The sequence below is a fragment of the Anas platyrhynchos genome, chromosome Z (genome assembly GCF_047663525.1).
Source record: "Anas platyrhynchos isolate ZD024472 breed Pekin duck chromosome Z, IASCAAS_PekinDuck_T2T, whole genome shotgun sequence".
NCBI lineage: Eukaryota > Metazoa > Chordata > Aves > Anseriformes > Anatidae > Anas > Anas platyrhynchos.
The window spans coordinates 15,906,172-15,925,509 of NC_092621.1; the positions used below are offsets into that span (position 1 = coordinate 15,906,172).

The 19,338-nt window shown below is 38.4% G+C and overlaps 1 protein-coding gene and 1 long non-coding RNA gene across 3 annotated transcripts in view; one reads left to right on the forward strand and one right to left on the reverse strand.

The window, feature by feature from the left end:
• FGF10 (fibroblast growth factor 10) overlaps window positions 1-2,382 on the reverse strand; it is a 66,341-nt gene extending 63,959 nt beyond the window's left edge. Inside the window, exons 1-3 of one of the 2 annotated variants that reach the window (XM_038170627.2) lie at window positions 2,113-2,382; window positions 1,623-1,697; window positions 961-1,524 (exon numbers count right to left, since the gene is read on the reverse strand). In XM_038170627.2, the coding sequence (XP_038026555.1) occupies window positions 961-1,297 (337 nt within the window). In that variant the 5' untranslated portion in view covers window positions 1,298-1,524; window positions 1,623-1,697; window positions 2,113-2,382. Of the gene's footprint in view, window positions 1-960; window positions 1,525-1,622; window positions 1,698-1,818; window positions 2,051-2,112 lie in introns of those variants that run through there. The other variant, XM_038170628.2, reaches the window with a different exon arrangement.
• On the forward strand, window positions 1,113-15,067 carry LOC119714441 (uncharacterized). The gene is made up of 3 exons (XR_005261665.2): window positions 1,113-1,252; window positions 13,275-13,389; window positions 13,776-15,067. It is a non-coding gene; the product is annotated as an uncharacterized lncRNA (long non-coding RNA).
• The last annotated feature ends 4,271 nt before the right edge of the window (window positions 15,068-19,338 follow it).

Here is a 19,338-nt window from a genome sequence, read left to right on the forward strand (position 1 = left end):
GGAGCGGTTCTCCACGAGCGGAACAAGTCAGAGTGCTTACTCCAACACTTGCATAACAGAGCTTACTTTTGCAGCACTATAGTGGGATGCAGTCACTTAAGAGTTACAATGCAATATATTGTGATTTACTACAATTGCTTCAGTTTGAGACTGCACAGGCAAGAAAACCGAATAAATGTTACATTTCTAGCACTGACAGCCAGAAATACATTACCAGAAGCACGCTATTACTAAAAGCCTCATTAGTACCACAGAAAAGCTGGAAAGTACAGCCATGGAAACAGCCATACGGCTTTTACTTTGAAATCATTTCTTCAAGAAAAAAAAAAAAAAAAAAAGACAATGAAATGTGTGTGAGGTCTGCGCGAGTCCAGCCCCAGATGTTTACAATGGGGCGCGGAGCAGCACCGAGGCTGCCGCGAACCCAAGCGCAGCGCGGGTGCCAGCGGAGCGGCGGCGGGAGGAAAAGCCCCTTCCCCGGGATCGGGGAGGGGGGGCGCGGGGCAGGCAGCCGCGCTGGGGCTCGGAAAGCGAAGAGCGTGTGTGCACGGGGGGAGATGGGTGCATTGTTTTAATATAGCGTTCTCGTCGAGGCGCGTTAATGACAGGGGATAATGATTTTCAGATTCGGGAGACAATGTCGTCTCCCCCTTCTCCCAACCCCCCCATCCCCCCCAACCTTCGCTCCCCCACACGCTCCGCGCCACATCCTTTGCAAATCTTTTCTAATTTGCTCTTCTGCCAGGCAGCGGAGCGAGCGGCGCTCGGCGAAGCCATTTGCAAAGCAAATGCCTGCCGGAGAGCGCGGCAGAGGCGGGCGGGCAGCGGGGTCCCGGCAGAGCCCACCCCACCTCCGCCCCGAGCCCCCTCCCCGGCCCTTCCCCAGCTGGGGGCTCGGGCGCCGGGTTCGGGGGAGCCGCGGCCGGGGGAGCCGGCGTCCGAAGTCGGAGCCGTACTTACTGAAGGGGCAGTTCTCCTTCTTGGTGCCGCTGACCTTGCCGTTCTTCTCGATCTTGAGAAAGTACTTGTTGTAAGAGTAGAGCTTCCTCTTGCGCACGTCGCCTTGGAGGTGATTGTAGCTCCGCACGTGTCTCCCCGCACTGGAAGGAGAGGAGAAGGACGAGGGGAAGGAGGAGGATGATGAAGAAGAAGAGTTGGTGGCCTCCGGGGACAGCATGTCCTGGCCGAGGTCATGGCAGGTGACAGGCACAGAAGACACCAAGAAGAGCAGCAGCAAGCAGCAACAAGGCAGGTGGGAAAAGGCTGAGGCACCATTTGTCAGTATCCATTTGCACATTGTACTGAAACTCTGGGCGCTGGAAAATGTCTTATCAAAAGAAACATACTGGAAGGGTAAAACCTGGTAAAAAGCAAGTGGAGAGCCGGTGGTTGCTGCTTCTGGTTAGATCCCTCTGAGCTCTGATCTGGCCTGAAGTAAGTGCACCAACATCCATAACTCAGGGGACAAATCGCCTCAGAAGTTGCTGCCTTTTAATCCTTCGAGTCCTCCCTCAGAAAAAAGAGCTGTTGGTTTTTTTTGGGGGGGTTGCTGTGGTTAATCCTCTTTCCTTTTTCTCTTCCCCTCCCCACCCCCCCCACCACATACACACACACTCCCCAACCTGGTTTGAGACTTCCCAGTAGTTATTTTGTTCTCTTCCTCACTCCTTTCTTCACCATCTTAGATGCAGAAAGGTCTGAAAAATAGATGACAGCAAAGTGAACAACAACAACAACAAAAATAAATAATAACCAGCGGAAAGGGGTGCTGGAAGGGATTTTTCACACACACCCCTTTACACACACACTCGCACTCACACTTTGTGGCTTTGCACCTTCTTCTGATCCCCACCCCCTTGCCTTTTTGCAAATCCCAAACCAGTTGCACAACTCGTCCTTTCTCACTGACAACCCCAGAGGAGGCAGTTTCTTTGTTTTGCTTTGAATTCTCCAGAACAGTATTAAAAAAAAAAAAATCCAGAGAGAGAAAGAAAGAGAGGGAAAAATCCCAACTTGTCTCCCCCCCTTCCCTTTCCTTTCCTTTTCCCTTCCCTTCCCTCCCCCTTTGGTTGTAAACAGGTTGGAAGCTGTAGCCTAAATGTCAGCGATTACAAGTCAGAGGTGGGATGTGCCTCTGGTGGTCAACCCTTATTTGCAGGGGGTCAAGCAGCGGTGGGACATCTGAAACCCTTTTGCAGTTGGAGCGAGCAGTGCCTGCTGCGGAGGGAGCCTCAGGAGCTGCCCTGGCTTCCTCCGAGCGGCAGCGGCAGCAGCAGCCGCCGCCGCCTTCAGCTCGCTGCTAATTGCTCCTAAAGCGTTCTTCTCGGAGTGCTGGCCACCAGCATGGCTTGGAGACTCATGCCTTACTAATTTCCCTGTCTTACAGGCTGAACCAATCCCCTCCAGGGAGGCTACCTTCCCCCTTCGCCCCCCCCTCCAAGGAAAGAAAGAAAGAAAAAAAAAAAAAAAAAAAAAGAACTTGTTTTCTAGCGGAGGATTTTATTTTATTTTTTGGCAGTGAAGTGCTTGAGAAAGCCACCTGGAGCTTGTTGCCTGCTAGATCTCCCCCTCCCCCCTGCTGGAGGAGGGGTTGGTGGAGGGGCTGGAAAGAAGTATATACTACAGGCAGACCCTGGAAAAGCAGATTATATGCTGGTCGGAGAGAGTAAAAAGGGAAGAGACATAATTAGCTCCTTTTCCTTCTTCTTTGCCAGCTTCCATGGAGGTCTTTCTCCCTCCTTTAATGAATCACTGATTTCTCGCTTCCGTTGCTGAAATAAAAAGTTCACACTTTAGCCTGCTCTTCCTTTTAAGCCTCTCAAGATTTATTGTGTCTCTTTCCCCACCCTCACCCTCCTTGTCTCAAAAGAAATCGGGGCCCTAAATGACCATTTTCTAATTGCTAACATGAGTCATTTACCGAATCACGCGTCTGACTTCAAAGCAAAAGGGGCTTTATTGGGATTGCAAAGGTTTCCCCATAAAATCTGTCTGAATGTTTTGCTGTCCTTTTTTTTTTTTTTTTTTTTTTTTAATTAACTAATGCAGTTTCCTTTGCCAGAGAGAAACACATTTTCCATTCCAAGGCTATTTTAAAGCGATTTTTCAAGCTATTATTTTCCTGGAGGGGCATATGTTGTTGGTTTTTCCTTTGATTCTGTCTCTCCTAATGGATTTGTCATTTCACATACTGAATGTTATGACAGATTCATATTTCTATCCCGTCACCGAACTGTCAGCTTTCCCAGTAATTAACAGGCATCTTCCATATGATGTACTATCTTTTAACACCATAACAAGGGATCAGGGACTGACAGGATATGGGTGAGCATGCTAGACGTCGAATGTTGGTTCATTATTCAGTATTGTAAAATAACTGTTTTGGAATGCAAGTAGGTGGAACATTCACTAAGAGGACAGAGCAGCAGAGAAGTGAACCAGTGCAGAAACACAGGGAGTTACTCAATATGTAAAACCAAAACTTTTTTTGAAATACAGGCAGTTTAATAATGCAGATCAGTGGAATGCAATGGAAAACCGCCTGTGCAATTACATGTGGCATTTGGAGTCAGTCTTAATTTAAACAACAGAAAATCCAGAAAGGAACAAATAGTTCTAAAATTAGACTGATTCATTAGATTAGGATGTTAAATATATTGTTAACTTCACAACAGAAATTAGAAATGATTTTCTCCAATTATGGTGTTTATTCTGGAGAGAGTTAGCTCTTAAATTTATGTTCTCAGCTTCTGGGGGTGACATTTAAACAGCCTTAAAAATGAAACCATTTAATGTTAGAATCAATATGTTTTATGATGTTGTTTATGGTACTTCAGAGTATTTATTCTGCACGTATTTGCACTGAGTGCAGAGCATTTCAGAAAATTTTTGGTGAATCTGACTTAGGCTTTTCTTTTGTAGCAACTAATAAAAAAAGAAATAAAAACTAAATGAAAAGCAAAAGCCTACTTCTTGGTGAATGCCTGACAGCTTACGTGTATGTCTGCAAAGCTACTGTCAATGTTCACTTGCTGTTCAGGTCATGAATACAATATATTATCTCTAAAACTGAAGTGCTTTTGATTCCAGCAGATTAAAGAATAAATAAATGCCATAATGTTTTAAAATTATACACTTGAAGAAACCTTTAATTTTTGTGCTTTTTTGTCAAAAGCTGAAAAATGCAATGAATTGACATTTTAGGATCTCTGGTGACAAGAGAAAATAGAAAGGTCAAACAGACATATTTAACCCCAATTCCTCTAAAAACAGGTACTATCTTGAATTGGTTCCTCTCCAGAAGAGGTCTGCTTAAACCTATATCTAGTTTGTGATGGATTGTATATCGATTTTAAAATCTTATGGTTAAATACAAAAGCTACGTGTCCAGAATTTCATATTAAATTTGCTTCTGTCAGGTGCAATATTCAGAGCAGTACTTAAAACTACTTCAACGCATAGGGAATGCGTTTCTATCCCGTGTGATGACAGGGAGGGCATTAACAAAACGGAGTCCAAATGAAAAGCTGACATAGCTTTTTAGATTATATCTCATTCTTTTTTTCTACATTCTGTATAGCCTTTCTTTTACAGCACAGTTGAATCCCTAAATACCCCACTACTTTGTATTGTTAGGTCACCTCTTAGGTTAGCCTGAGAAAGCCTGAGAAAAGTTCCACAGGAAAGATGCACTATTTAACGGAATTCAATCTGTCCCAATAGATTTGAATCACTAACATAAATGTATGAATGTAGATTATATCTCTGTAATGAGGCCTGAATCATTCTCAGTTACTTCAAAGGACTGAAATTCAACCTTCCTTTTTAGCAGCAACAATCAGACCTTAATGGGTTCCTTTATTAATTGTTCCATTGCTACGTTTGAAAAGCAGCTACCTTCAGTCTGTGTCCTAGACTAGAAATGGTACCTGCTGCTTCTAAAACAGTGTTTCTGTTTTGACTTCTACTCTCTAAGATTTGGTTTCCTTTTCTGCAATTTTAGAAATGCTGAATAATCTTGACCCACCATGAATGAAATAAAGAAAATCCCTTTCTAAAAACAATGTGCAAAAAGTAGAACATATGTTTTAAGCATTTTCCTTTTGGGCTCTTTTATTGCCAAGGAATGTTCAGGGAAATGAATTGCACAGGTGAATGAAAAATAATCTCAACACAATATTTTTTTTTATATTTGTAGCAATTGCTTGTGTCATGTTTTGCCTTTTGATCAGCAAGGGAGGGTTTTGTTGTTGTTGTTTTTCTTTCCTGTGTTAAGTAATTGACTTGAATCCAAGAAGGAGTATTTTAAGGTAGCTGGAATAGATTTTGCCTTGTATGATTTCCCTTAGGCAAGTCTTTATCTTTTCTGGTGTTGTAAATAAGTTCTGTGTATGTCTTTGAGTGTTAATATAATCAGCTAACTCTCAAATATCACCAGCCCCTTAGGTTGGGCTGTTAGCAATCATGCCCGTTTGCTGCTTACAGTATGATGAGAGATGCACATGCATCTTCTGGTCATGGGATCCAATTCTGTTCTTATTCAAGGTGTTGGGAAATTCACCAATGTTTTCAGTGAGAGAGATCTGGGCTAGGAACCTGACTGACAGAGAGACAGTCCTGTTGGAAGTGAGGCAAGGAATGCCAAATGACAGTGATGGTTCAGATGTCTCCATCTATATGACTAACTGCTGAACTTGGCTGTGTTGCAAAATGCTAATCACAGTTGTGAAGAAAAGGCGGTAGCACATGATGTCCACAATAGCCAGCCAGCAATGAGACAAGCCATTTGATTCAGGTTGCAATGTTGCTTGCTGAAATCTTTATACTGGGTAAAGAGTTTGTGGCCAGCAATAGCAGAGATTAAAGGCCATAGCATTTTATCTGAACGAACTGTGCCTTAAAGCTTGAGGGTAACTATGTCATGGAGCTTGAAGGAAATAATTGTTGCAGTTGCTTTCTTCTGAGAAATCTGTGAAATCACTATTGTTATATTTGTCTTCCTTTTTCACCTCATAGCATACCTCCATGCCATTTAAGAAGTGTCCAAATACTAATATTATTCTAATTTTACATATAGAACAAGATATAAATTAAGTCCTTAAGTTGTCAAAGAGAAAGATTGAAGGAGGTGTATGCCATATACCTCATCCATATGAAACTGGAATAAGACATCCAAAGACAGCATACCATTTCAGCTGCCTGTAGTGGGATTTTGTAGTGTGTGGGATACATGGCTGAGCTCCTCTGTGCACATTCCTTTCAAGCTAAGCATCCAAAACTGGAAAAGAACTCCAGCAGAGTTTACACAGAGTTTAATAAAATGGACATGTCAGCATTTATTTTTTATTTAAAAACCATTTGCATTTCTAGGTCAGACATAACAGTAGACAAATGCAAAAAGAACCTGAGATAAACAGAATTTAGCTAAGGCAAACCTGGTTCCCCCTGAGTATACAGAATCACTGCTGAGAATAGTCAAGTGCCTTGCCCATGCTGTTAATAGTCCTCAGAATGGTGCTTATTCTCAGAGATCTGGTTGAAGCACAAAGGGCTGTCTGGGCTAGCACTGCCACTGGCAATATGTAATGATCATCTAGCATATACTATCTCATGTTTTAATACAGAATCAAAATATGGCACCTCTTAGGACTACAAGGGTCATATTCTTCTGAACAGATGTGTGAATTGTGGGATGAGCAGCATTTGGTCATTGTGATTTACCTCATTACTTAGGTTGGATGTGTTTTCCACTCTTGGATGTATTGGAAAAGTTGTCTGAATGATGCACTTCAAGCAGACGATTAAGAAAATTGTTTATTCTTCTTAAAATGCTAATTATGGCTATTCTCTTGGAGTATGTTTATAGTTATGCTATGCCTGGCAAAAGAGATCTGCAAATAATGTATGTGTGATGGTTGAAAATATCTGTGTGATTTGTGTTTGATAAATACAGCTTAAAGAAAAAAGTAAAAACATGCATTCTACAGAGGTCATCTAGACTACAGATCCCAGACAATGAGCTGTAGTAGTAGCTATGTGCATGGGTTAGACAGTGACTGTGTTTAGTAATGGTCTGCTGGCAGCCAGTTTTACTTTGCAGAAGAAAAATTAAAAAGGCAATATTTTCAAGGAAGGATTTGTTTTTCTTTCTAATTTCATACAGAACTACCAAGAATACAGGCCACTTAAATATTGTCTATAAATATGAGTGATTGAGAACAAAACCATACGAAACTGCCAGGAAGGGGTAAATGCCAGTGAGGTCTGCATAATTCTCCCTCCCTCCCTCCCTCCCTTCCTTCCTTCCTCCAATCTCATCTAAGCCTAAATTTTCCATTGGAAGAACAATGATGACTGAGGAAATACTTTGTGCCTTCTGATAGTCACACTACACACATAAGCCAATACACCAATACACCCATGGGTTTTCCTTGTAATGGATATTGCTACCACACTTAGTCACCGAATCTCTGTGTGATTTTATTTTCCTTTTGCTGATAGCAGTTTCTCACACTGTTTTCAGACCTCAGCTGATTTGGTGTGCCTAGACTTGAATCAAAATTAGTATTTGAAATGAACTTGTGTGCAGTGTTAATACTTGGAAAAGATAAGCTGACCTTTTATGTGGATAAAAGTGGGATACTGGTGAATTTATCCCCCCACCCTGGTTATTCTAGCTGTTTATACAACTTCTGAAGATACACTGTAAACATTTCACTACTGCTTCACAAGATCCAAATCTTCACCTGAAAGAAGGTGTTGGCTTATTTATGATATTGAAGCTCCTGTTCCTTGGAGGAAGCTTTCCAGAAAAAGGGACAATTTTGTACTTAAATGTGCAAAATCATCTTTGTGTCTTTGTATTGTATTTCTTAATTTACTGGAAAAGGTGCTTATATAGGATGCAACTGAGACAAAATGAAAAAAAAATATATATTTATTTATTTAATAAACAGAATTGTGTATCCTGAAAGGTGCTAACTATCAGTATTCTTTCTGGATCCAACCAAGATCCCTTTTACACAGGCAACAAAGCCAAACCAAAAATCTGCAGCTCTGCTAGGCTCCATCCTTCTTCAGTGCTACTGGAAGGGAGTAAAGAAGTCACTTCTAGGCATTGCTTGTGGAGCTATTTGAAACAGAGCTGACAGCTAGGAACATCAGCCCAACAGCTGAACATGCTTGCCTCACCACAGGCAACCAGGGTAGCCAGCTGGGCTCCCTCTGAGCTAGTTAATAGCTCACACATTGCAGGGGGAGCTCACACATTGCCTCTTCTTTGTCAGTTAATTTGTAGCAGTCACTGGAATTACTTCTGTGAGTAAGCACCTCTCAGCGTGAGGAAGGGTGATGGAAGCAAGCCCTCCACTAGCTGGGCAGTGCTCAGGAGGGCTGGAAAGCAAAGGACAGCTCCTGATTCCCCTCTGGCTGAGCAGGCAGCACCAGAGACACCAGCAGCTAGGCTGGGCACCTGTCAGCCTTCCTATGTGTGCTATAACCCTGGAGATACCTGGCATACTGGGGCTTAATGGGGCACATCCACTTTTCCAAAGACTTTAACCGTACCTCTTTCACGAACTTATCAGACAAATGAGTCTCACTGAAGATACCGTAAAGAAAAGAAATAAATTTAAATGGAGTCAGTTGAAGTCTGTGGGATTTTTTTCCAAAGCATGTCATAGCTTAGGGTATCCTAGTACCCTTAATGTCATTACTAAGAACACAATGACTCAGGTATAATTTCTCATCTGTGTGCAATCTTATTATTTTGTCCTGGAGTTCAGAAAGAACAGACAGGCTTTACTGCTGTCCTCTCCATCAAAAAACAAGTCCCTTAAAGCTAGCATATTCCTGAGTTGTGATCTTTTTAAGGATGATTTTCTTCTGTTCAATAGCTGATTATGGTTTTGGAAATTCAGCTTAATTAAATATATATTTATTAGCAGATTCTTTAGCTTTTTATGAGGATCAAAACACAGAGATAAAGGAAAACAGTATGGTATCTTCTTTCTAGCATTATTTAAAATGTTTACAGCATGTTAAAGTTTTAAGCAACTCTGAAGAGCAGTCATCCATTCTGTAAAGCTTAAAGAAATTATTTTTCTTTATGACATGTGGGTAACAACTGACCACACAGATCCAAATTATTTCAGATTTTAACCAAGCTGACAGTCACTGATGATAATAATTAGCTCCTAATTGTCAGATTCTCAAAAAATGGCATCACGTTTCATGCGCTGTACATGCAGTTAAAAGTAAAGAACTTTGACAATGACATGTTGTTTTTTTGTATGCCAGTAACTGGTAAAATACCTTCCTTGTATGTTTCTAAATATTAAAACAAACAGATAAACAAACTTCTGCATTTTTTTCAGTGCAGCTCAGGAATACAAGCCCCTGTATAAAGGCTGGAATCTGACAAACCAAGAGATGTCACTGATCATAACAAGTAGCAAAAGCCTGTGTATATGGTATACACTTATTCTGAGCAGCTTTCAAAAGCATAGAAGGGCATGTTGCAGCCAAAGAATGAAGAGGGGAAGCCAAAAAAGGAGAGGCACTCCCTTTCTTGCTCTTCTACCGTGCTTGTGATGCTGCCTTGCTTCGTGTATTCCTTCCAGCCCTGAATCACCAAGTTATCCTATTCATGTGATTACTGGGAAAAGAATATCATCTTGGAACCTTTTTTGTGTATCTGAACGATAGCAATATAAACAGAAAAGAACAAGTTACTTAACTAGCAAATGTTGACTGTCTTCTGTGGAAAAGTACTATGTAATAGAAAAAGCTGAGGAGAGCATATGGAAGGGCTGAACAGATAAACCTACATAAATAATTTGTGTATTACAAGTACACAAAAAATTACAATTTCCACAGATTATTCAGGTATAAAATTACATGCTTAATTTTTGAGATATTCAAAACTAGTTCTTTTAATGACTTCTAAAGTTTTATGAATCTGTTGTACAAATGATTTAACAAAACTGTGGTGACCTTTTCTTCAGCTTGCCTCACGTTAGTGTGACTTATGGGTATTTGGGTCAGATGTACACCTAAAGGCAGGCAAACTCTTCAATTAATTAACAATTTTATTGGTTAGTAAATTAATGAAGAGTCAAAAAATTGTTCTTTTCAAAAAGCTCTGGGCATGAATGTCAGCTACTTAGATTCATGGTAACTCAATAGTGATAACTCAGTAAAAATCAAAAAATATTTACAAATGACATATTAGACCATAAAATTTCATTACAAAACAGCCTTTTTGGTCTTGGTTCCCTATGGACATGCATTTAAATTTGTCAACAAATGACATCCTCAGATAAACCACCACAAGTCAGATCTTTCTTATCTCACAGCCAAAATTAAAAGGATTACTTTCTCTGTGGGTGTAGAGGTGAGGGGAATAAATGTCTTTTTATCTCAGCAGTTTGCAGGAAAACATCCTCTTCCATCAGACTAAATCTGTGACCTATTTTGCTGCTCCACTGTACACTTTGCTCCCTACTGGCCTTCAGGAAGAGTACCTTTCCATTCCATTTCTCTTGCAATTGTTTTGTATCCTCAAATGAGAGCTAGAGAGAAGTCATACCTGCCACAAAATGGAATATTGTCCATTTAGTATATCTGAGATCTGGTCAGATATGTACAGTATGGTGGACCCCGAAAACAGCCTATCCTATTCACAACATGGAGCATCTGCAGAGAAGTGGATGAATGGTGGTTCGGATGTCGTCTCCCCAGTTTATTGATTGATGGCTGATATGTGTGATGGCTGATATCTTTCTGAACCATGAAGGTTTGGGGGTAGGGAGTGTCCTGGCACTGAGAATGACTGTGCTCATCCTGGATTTCTGGGAAGATCAGATCAATCAATGTTGGCTAATAAGTAAAAATATTGTCTTCTTCAACAGGGGCAAAGTTCATGTCATTACTATGAAGAGATAATCACTGAGGCTAAGAATGTGAGGGGAAAAAATGCAAGTCCATTCACAAAATCATAATGTGTTCTACCTAGTAAAATTACATAGAAAGCACAGTCCATAAATAACATGCTCTAATGTATCAGGTCTTCAAAGAAAACTGGACTTGGCCCTGAAAAACTTCGAGCCCTTTGCCAGCCAACCACTCAATTTCTTAAGCAGGTGTTTAATCATTTGAATATTTCAGTAAATTTCAAGATGATCATATATATACTTAAAACTAAGTGTGTGTTTAGGTACTCTTAAGACAGGGTTTTTCAGTTTACTAAGACTTTCTGCCAGCTTAGAATTTTGGGTATCAGGAGTGAGATTATAAAGATTTTTAAGGTGTTAAAAACAACCTAAAGTGTGAGAAGACAAACAAATTTTGCATGGCATATTTTCAAGTCTTAAAGATACTAACATTTTCATAATTTGAAAGAATAATACCAAAGTAATTGTTATATATCCTCCCAGGAGACGATCATTATTATGACACAATGTTTGTTACTTTTGATGAGCGTTACAAGGAACTGGTAACGCTCATCATATGATCTTTTGGTAACGCTATATGATCTTTTTCATGGGAAGATTTAAAAGCAAGTGACAAAGATTCTAGATATGTTTTTCTAGGTGAACCAGATCTAGTGCAGTGGTACATTTAGATGATCACTAAATTCTTTTTCTATAGTTTTTGTAACTTTGAAGTAGCCAAACAACTCTTGTTTAAAGTTTAACAAAATAGTTGCATTACTAAGTGACATCTGTGAAACTACAGCATAAGCAAGAACAGGGCAAGCTCTCATCCTTTCACAATAATTTATTTTCCATTTCTTTTTTTATGAGGATCCTTTCTCTCTAAAACTCTAATTCTACAAAACTTAGAGAATAAACAGGACTCAAATTTCAGTTGATTCTGGGCAGCTGACTTCAACAGATTCTATGTGGTTTTCCTGCGCTGACCAAATTGCAGAAAATATATCAGGGCGTGGCAATCCTAGAAATTCCCTGGAAATTCCCAGTGCAGACTAAGGAAGACAGTAATTAATGCTCCTTCATCCTGAATTGATTTTTTTTCATCCTGCCTATAGATTTTGCAATGTAGTATGTGTGTTATGTGTGCACATCCCCCAGGATCTTGACGTAGCAACTTTTTTTATATAGTGCATGAATACCTGTCAGACAGTATGAGTGCTTGATCACAACTGAGTGAAAAAATCAATAATATAGCAGAAAAAGGCTTCTAATTTAATTTCTAATATATTTTTTTTTATTATTATTATTTTTTGTAGCTGTCCTATGCATTCATATAGAGACTTTGCTCTCTGGAAAAACAAACAAACAAACAAACCAACAAACCATTAAATTCTGGGATAAAAATTTCTCATACATCAAAAATGACATTTCATTTAAGCACTGCCTTTTTTTTTTTTTTGCCCCCTTTTTTTTCTCTCCCTATAATAATTGCTGTGTGATTTTGATTTAGAAAGACAAGTGAACAACATTTAAAGTCTTCAAGACTCACTATTGCATTACTGTAACATATGAATAACTTTGCTTGTTAAGTGAACATTTGTAACCAATTAGTCTGAAGAATGCATCTTTGCAGATGAGAAAAAGAAGACTTCAGCTACCCCTTTTCTAGTGCCTTGGACATTGGTCTGCTTTGACAGCTGCAAGAAAGAGGTGTGCTTGGCTCACTAAGGTATTTAGCTGGGGATGGTAACAGAGAATAGGTAGACTATGTTCCTCTTACTCTGCAGGTGCTGAGTTAGAGGAAGGGATATTTTGCTGGTGATATTAACAACTATAATAGAAAGGGAGAAAGTCAGAGAAGCCATCTGACTCACAAGGGTTTCCTCTGTCATAATGATGTTTATTTGTCACACTTACCCAAGGCTAAGTTAAAATCCAGGCCCTAGACTAATTCTTCAGCTTGCTTACTCTTAGAGCTTCTGCTGGCTTTAAAATTGTGTCAAAAAGGTACGTACTCCATTAGTTTCAAGTAGTCTTGTCTTTGTCTTTTATTGAGTCAGCCTTTATGTTATTTTCTGTATAGATAAAAGTTATGAAAATCAGGGAATTATATCAAGACTTATATCCTCAGACAGTTCAAACAAATAACTCAGTAATAAAAACTCAGGAAGTGGTAATTTATGCTGCTACAGATCCTGACTGAATCAACCTCTTCAGAAATATGTGTGCACATATCACACACATCCCCTGTTTCACAAATGGCTTTTTGCAATGTTCTTGAAACTAGCTATAATAAATATTGTTTTAATTATTATTAACAATATTATTATTAATTTTTAGCTGACCTGAAGTAGAAGGACCTGAACATAGACCTGAAGAGAGACAATGTTTTACTCATGTTAGAATAGTACCTGATTATACCTTTATGTGACTGTCAGACTGTCATTTCTTACTGGTAAGTGCAAGATATCTAAACATTCATTTTTCTATTAGAAAAAACATGTTATAAAATTGGAATCAGAACTGAATCACTGTCAGAGCTTCTAGAAATTGCAGAGTGACTGTAGACATCATCATTTCTACATGTGAGCTCCTGTCTGTTTCTGTGCAATGTAACTGCTATGATAACCTGATCATAATGATGGATTTTGGCATTCTGGTGTTTGTCATCACATTCTATAAGTACCTCATACTTCACTGCTAGTGAAGAAGGTACAGCATCTTGCACATGCATTGTTGTCTATATGCTGAAGAGAAACCATTCTGACTTGTCAATCACTCTGTTGAAGGTTAGATGCTGTTTTGGACCAAAGGATGTCATCTTTTTCTTTTAATTTATAGGCACTTCAGGTAAATCTTCAGTCAAATGAAGTAGGAATCAGAACCATGAAACAGAGGTGAAGGGACAAGCAGTGATCTTTCATCCCCAGTTTATTACTAATGTGATGAGATGTTTCGGTTCTAATCCTTCTGCCTGAAGAAGATTTAAATTCATATCTAGATCCATTAAAGTGCATGAGCCATATTAGTCAAAATAATGGCATTTTCTTCCTTCTTGATTATAATGTTACTATTCCACTTTGCATGGACTGTTGTCCAGGAAAAACAAACAAACAAACAAACAACAACAATTCTAACACTGTAACTCGGGGTTAAAACATTGTTTTTAAAATAAAGATCTGGGTTTCAATTGCTGCTCCATGGTCTGTTTATGTGTTTTATGACTGTCTAATGCAACATAAATAAGCAGCAGTTCAAACAGGCACCGAAATTTAAGTCTCTCTTTTCACAGGTACAGTTGTTAACACTCACTGGATTGAATCCCTTACTGAGATAAGGAGATTTAGTTTCAGGATTCCAGCATGACATGTGCTGAATCTGTGAAACGTGAATGTGCATACACTGGTGTGCTGAGTTGCGTGGTCCTGTTTAATTTTAGTTGCTCAGGTGCTTTTATACACACTAGGAGTTGATTTCTGGCTTTTTTTTGATGCGCAAGACACCTATGATCTTTAAAGAATCTTTGAGCAAAGGTTTTTGAAAGTTCAGAATTAGATGCATAAACCTGTCTTATGTCCCATTTTAGGTACCTCAAATAGCCCTGGGTTAATATTATTTGCTTGAGGGTAGTGCTATGGGATAAATTATATCCCACATGCCCAGACTACTTTTTGCTTTCTGAAAGGATAAAATCACAGAAAAATATGAAAACAATATAAGTGAATTATGAGAGCATTATCAAGAAATCTCAAAATGGAGATCTCAGTGAAAATCCAGGTTACATACTAGGAAATAGAGGTACAAACTATGGAAATGACTTGCCAAAGGCTATCTAGAAGTCCAGTAGCAGCAGTAAGAGCCAAATTTCCACCTGGTATTCCATCTATGCATCAAACTCTTTCCCACAGTGTCCATTAACTTTGAATTGTAAAATATCTGAAAAAATAAGGTTATGTTCATCAGCTATTAGTTCATTTGTTATTTTGCTCATCTGATGTAGTTCAAAATGTTAAGAAATAAACCATTGAATTTGCTTCTCTATTTCTCAATTACATCTTGCCTTTCCTTTTAAATTACTGCCAGTTTTGTAGATCTGTAACTTTGAATATGCTGGGCTTTCCTTAAAATATTGATTAAAATTTACATTTACTAGCTTTTTATCAATAAAGATTTATTTATTTATTTATTTATTTATTGTTTCATAAATATTAGGGCTAAGAATAACTCTAATGGTTATCAGATCTAACTTGCTTTTTAATGTATGGTACCAAAAGCTCCTCTTTCATGTATCTATTTTCCACACAGTTCTTGCAGCTAGTCCAATAGCTGGTGGTTAAAAGAACTTCATAGAAGCCTCCAACAGTAATGTGCAATCAGTAATGTGGGACAAGCCCCAGGTACGACATCCACTGGCTTATGGACTAGAAATTCACAAATCAGTATAATAGCTGAAGCCCCCAAAATCAAAATTGAAGCAATATAAAGATATTCCAGTCATATGAAAGCAAAACAATTGGTTTCTAAGTTTAGGACATTTATTTTTGGATTAAATATTGAAGAAACTGCCGGTTTTTTTCCTGCTCTTACTGTATTTTTGAGATTTTAAAATTTTCCATCAATTTTAAAGAACAAATAATTTAATTTATAATCATAATCAACAGATGAATTCAAAAATAGATATTATCTCTTTCCTTTTTGTGCCATGGCAAATAATCTTTTAGCTCTGATGAAAGAAAAAAGAAGTTTTGTGTATCTTATATAATGCTAAATTTTTTCCTCATTAAAGCTAAAGATAGCAGAATTGATTCTGTTGTAATTTTTGTTTCAGAGTATCAAAGCTTTGGAAAATATTAATGTCATGTAAAATGAGGGTTGACATTTCTACATCACTGGTCTTTGTATTAGTCAGAATGGAATAGAAGAAGATGTTGCAGTGAATGAGATCTTACAGTGCCAATTTTTTCATATGCCATGTCCTTTACAAAAATGTGCTCCATTTTTGTAGGAAAAAAAAAAAGGGTAATGAGAGAGAAATTGACATGTCTAGGTTTATGTGTTGCTGTAGAACCTTGAGATGTTAGAATTGTGATTTTTTTTTCAAAAAAAATTTTTTTTCTTTTATTTCTGTGAAAAGCTTAGAGAGGAAAATTCTGAATAATGAAGAGAAGTCCAAGCAGTCAGTTTATCTTTTTTTTTTTTTTAAAGTTTCCTGTTGATGTGCCAAATGTCCACAAACATTAGAAATAAATAGGGTATTTCAAGAACAAAAGCATCCTCTATCAATTCCTTGGTAGCCTGCCATATCCCAAAATGTCCCAGGTAGTTGCTGTCATCAGAAGATTCACAATCAAAATTCACACATTGGAACAACTACCCACACAAACCTGTCTATTCACAATTTTTGATCCAAAGGTCTATGACATCAGCTGGGAAATGGTCTACAGTGTCTTCTGGATCAGGCTAACAGTGAGTTAATTTGAGGTTGAGTACAAGTCTTTGCAAAACTTTGTAGATTGCAGTATCCCAGCCTGTTAGTCCTTACAGTAATGTAATTCTGTTGGCAAATTTTGAAATGTTTTTGTGCCAATATCAAGATTTCACAGAGTTTCTGCTCTATGATTGGCCTGCCATCCTGTTGGCCAGGGTTCCCTTTAGCTGCAAGAACAGTAGCCACAGAAAAGGCACTGACAGGGAATCTGAAAGATTTGGAAAAGAATTTGTTGTGAAGAATGGCTATTTTTACCCTCCTACTCTCTTGTGGGTAGTTGATGACAGATCAACTACCAAGCACTTTAGTAGAGGGGAAGAATCTCTTTCTTGCTTGAAGACTGTCCAAGACCTTACGCTATACTAAATATTGCATATCCATATAACAAATGATAGGTCTTGTCCCGCTTATTAAAAAAAGGGAAAAAAAAAAAGAAAAAAAGAAAAAAAAAAAGTGTCTTCTGCTGATGCAGTCAGGTTTCTCCTTGAATTAACATCATGGCCAAATGGTCTACTGTACACATCTACTCTGCATTACCATTTTAAGCAAACCTGAGATGATTCTAAAAGGAAGTGCTGCTGGAACAGCACCTACAGGACTTTGAAGAGAATCAAGGTACCAGAGGTTGGGAACACCACAATATATTCTCTTTCTCTCACTAGTGGTTCTGTGCTGACAGCCTCAGAAACATTTTCTATTGCTTGTTTGAAATACTGCTGATCTTTCTTTGCCAGGCTGGCACAGTCTGGGTCAGAAGAACCATGCAAGCGTGACTCTCATTCTAGCAAAGACGCAGAGGTAACTGTGCAACTTTGGCTGTGACAATGGTGTTACAACTGTCCAGAAGGGTCTCAAAACACCTGTTGTAATTTGATGGTTCATATGCTTTCTTTTATACCTCTCTTTCAATAACAAATAGAATTATGCCAACTTCTGTAAACTGTTACTGATTTAAAATATACTGAATCTGTCTCTTTACTAAATTTAGTTATAACTGTATTCCCTAAGTCACAAACTACTCAGTAAAAGCATATTCATTTAGAACAGAGTATCTGTTACCAGTGTTATGTATACACCTTTGACTGAAGGGTTGCTGTTCACTGTACAGACACAGATTTCCTTTCAAGTTTCTTTACTTTTAAAATCCAACTTCAACACGAAGGAGCAATTTGCCTCATTGGAGCAGACAAGCCCAAGTAGGATTTCCTACTTAAAGAGACATTTATTTATTTATTTTTTCCCCTCTCCAAATAAACAAATAACTAGACAGTACCAACACAAAAGCCAGTTGAAAAACCTCACATGCATGGAGCTTACTGAGTGTCTATAAGTCTTTTTTGATCTTTCAGCATGGACCTCTGAACCCAACAAAATAAACAACCCAGATTACATCCTAATTGCTCCTACAGAGCAGAGCTGCAACACCTGGGTGTGTGGTTTCTCTTTATAAATTAAAAGGTCAAGCTAACCCCTCCTCCCTTTAGAAAAACATCCTGTGCTTATGGTTTTGGTGGCCTTAGGCAGCTAATCAGCCTTGTGCTGGTGGGTTTGTTGTGAATGAGTCTAGTTTGATTTGTTTTCTTCCTTTTTTTTTTTTTTTTTGAGGTGGGTGGGTAGAATTTTATTTTTTGCTGCTGTTTTCCTTTGGAAGTATTCTTACACTTCAAGCATGAATGGACAATGCTTAACAAATGGGAGTACTCTCATATCAAGCACTGAGCCTCTGCAGGGATGTGATTAGTCATCTGAATATATGCATATGACTTGCATAAATAGCTACACTAGTATATCGTGCCTCCTTTGGTTTATAAGCAGAGACTCCCCCAGAATGAATTCCCACTAATACCAGCGTGCTGTAAAAGATGAAAAATAAGGAGGGAAAAATTAAGTTTACTTAACTAAAACACAAAAAGTAAGATGCAAATTCACATTAAAATGGGAAGTTGAAATGAGTTTGAGAAGAAAACATTTTCTGGGTTACCACTTCATAACATTTCCAGCAAACCTGACATAAGTAAATGAAGGCAGAAAGGGGCTCTGTAAAACATCTGCCGGGTCTCCATTCTCACGTTTCCTTTAGATTCTTTCAAAGTGTGTGTTGTTCCTTTCTGTTGGTAGGTCTGAAGTTAGGGTGATTGTGCAGGAAAACACACGGCATGCTGCCATTTGTGTATTTCTTTACAAGTGTAGGAACACTTTATCAAGACTAAAGCATTGACAGTTTGCTTTTCCCATTCTCTGTGAACCCTATGAGTCTCTTTGAAAGTACTGTAAACATGATATATTTTAAAAATAACTACTTTTACAGGGCAACAACTAGTCATACTAGGGAAAAAAATATTTCAGGGAAGTAGACAATTAAGATATCAGTAAAAAATGGTCCAAGTCCTAATATGAAAGATGAGAATATCATAGATATGTGTTTAATGTATTTATCTAATGTGCTATAGCATAAACTCACAAAACCTTAAGTAATACCAGTAGTAATAAGTAGGTAATACTAGAGTGGGGCTCTTGATAGGTAAATGGCATTTGCTCCCTAAAAGAGAATCAAACCTTTCCAGGTGGGGGATAATTTTTTTTCAGGAATGGAATAATCTGGATTTTTGCAGACAAATCTTAGCTGTAATCATTGAAAACTATTCTTGGGAAATGTCCACATAAAAATGCACAGAAATAGGGGAAAACGGTAGAAGATGAAATCTGTTTGAGAGTCACCAAGGCATTCATAATTTTTTGTAACATAAAGATTCTTCAGCGACCTTCAACCGAAAGATTCATTATATAATTACCATTACTGTGATATTTATTTCTCTTCAAAGAACCCATTCTTAGTGTTGGAGGAAAGGTGTGTGCCTGTATCTACACCTCTGAACCATTGTGCTAAGGGACTACTACAGCTAAGCTTGTAATAAT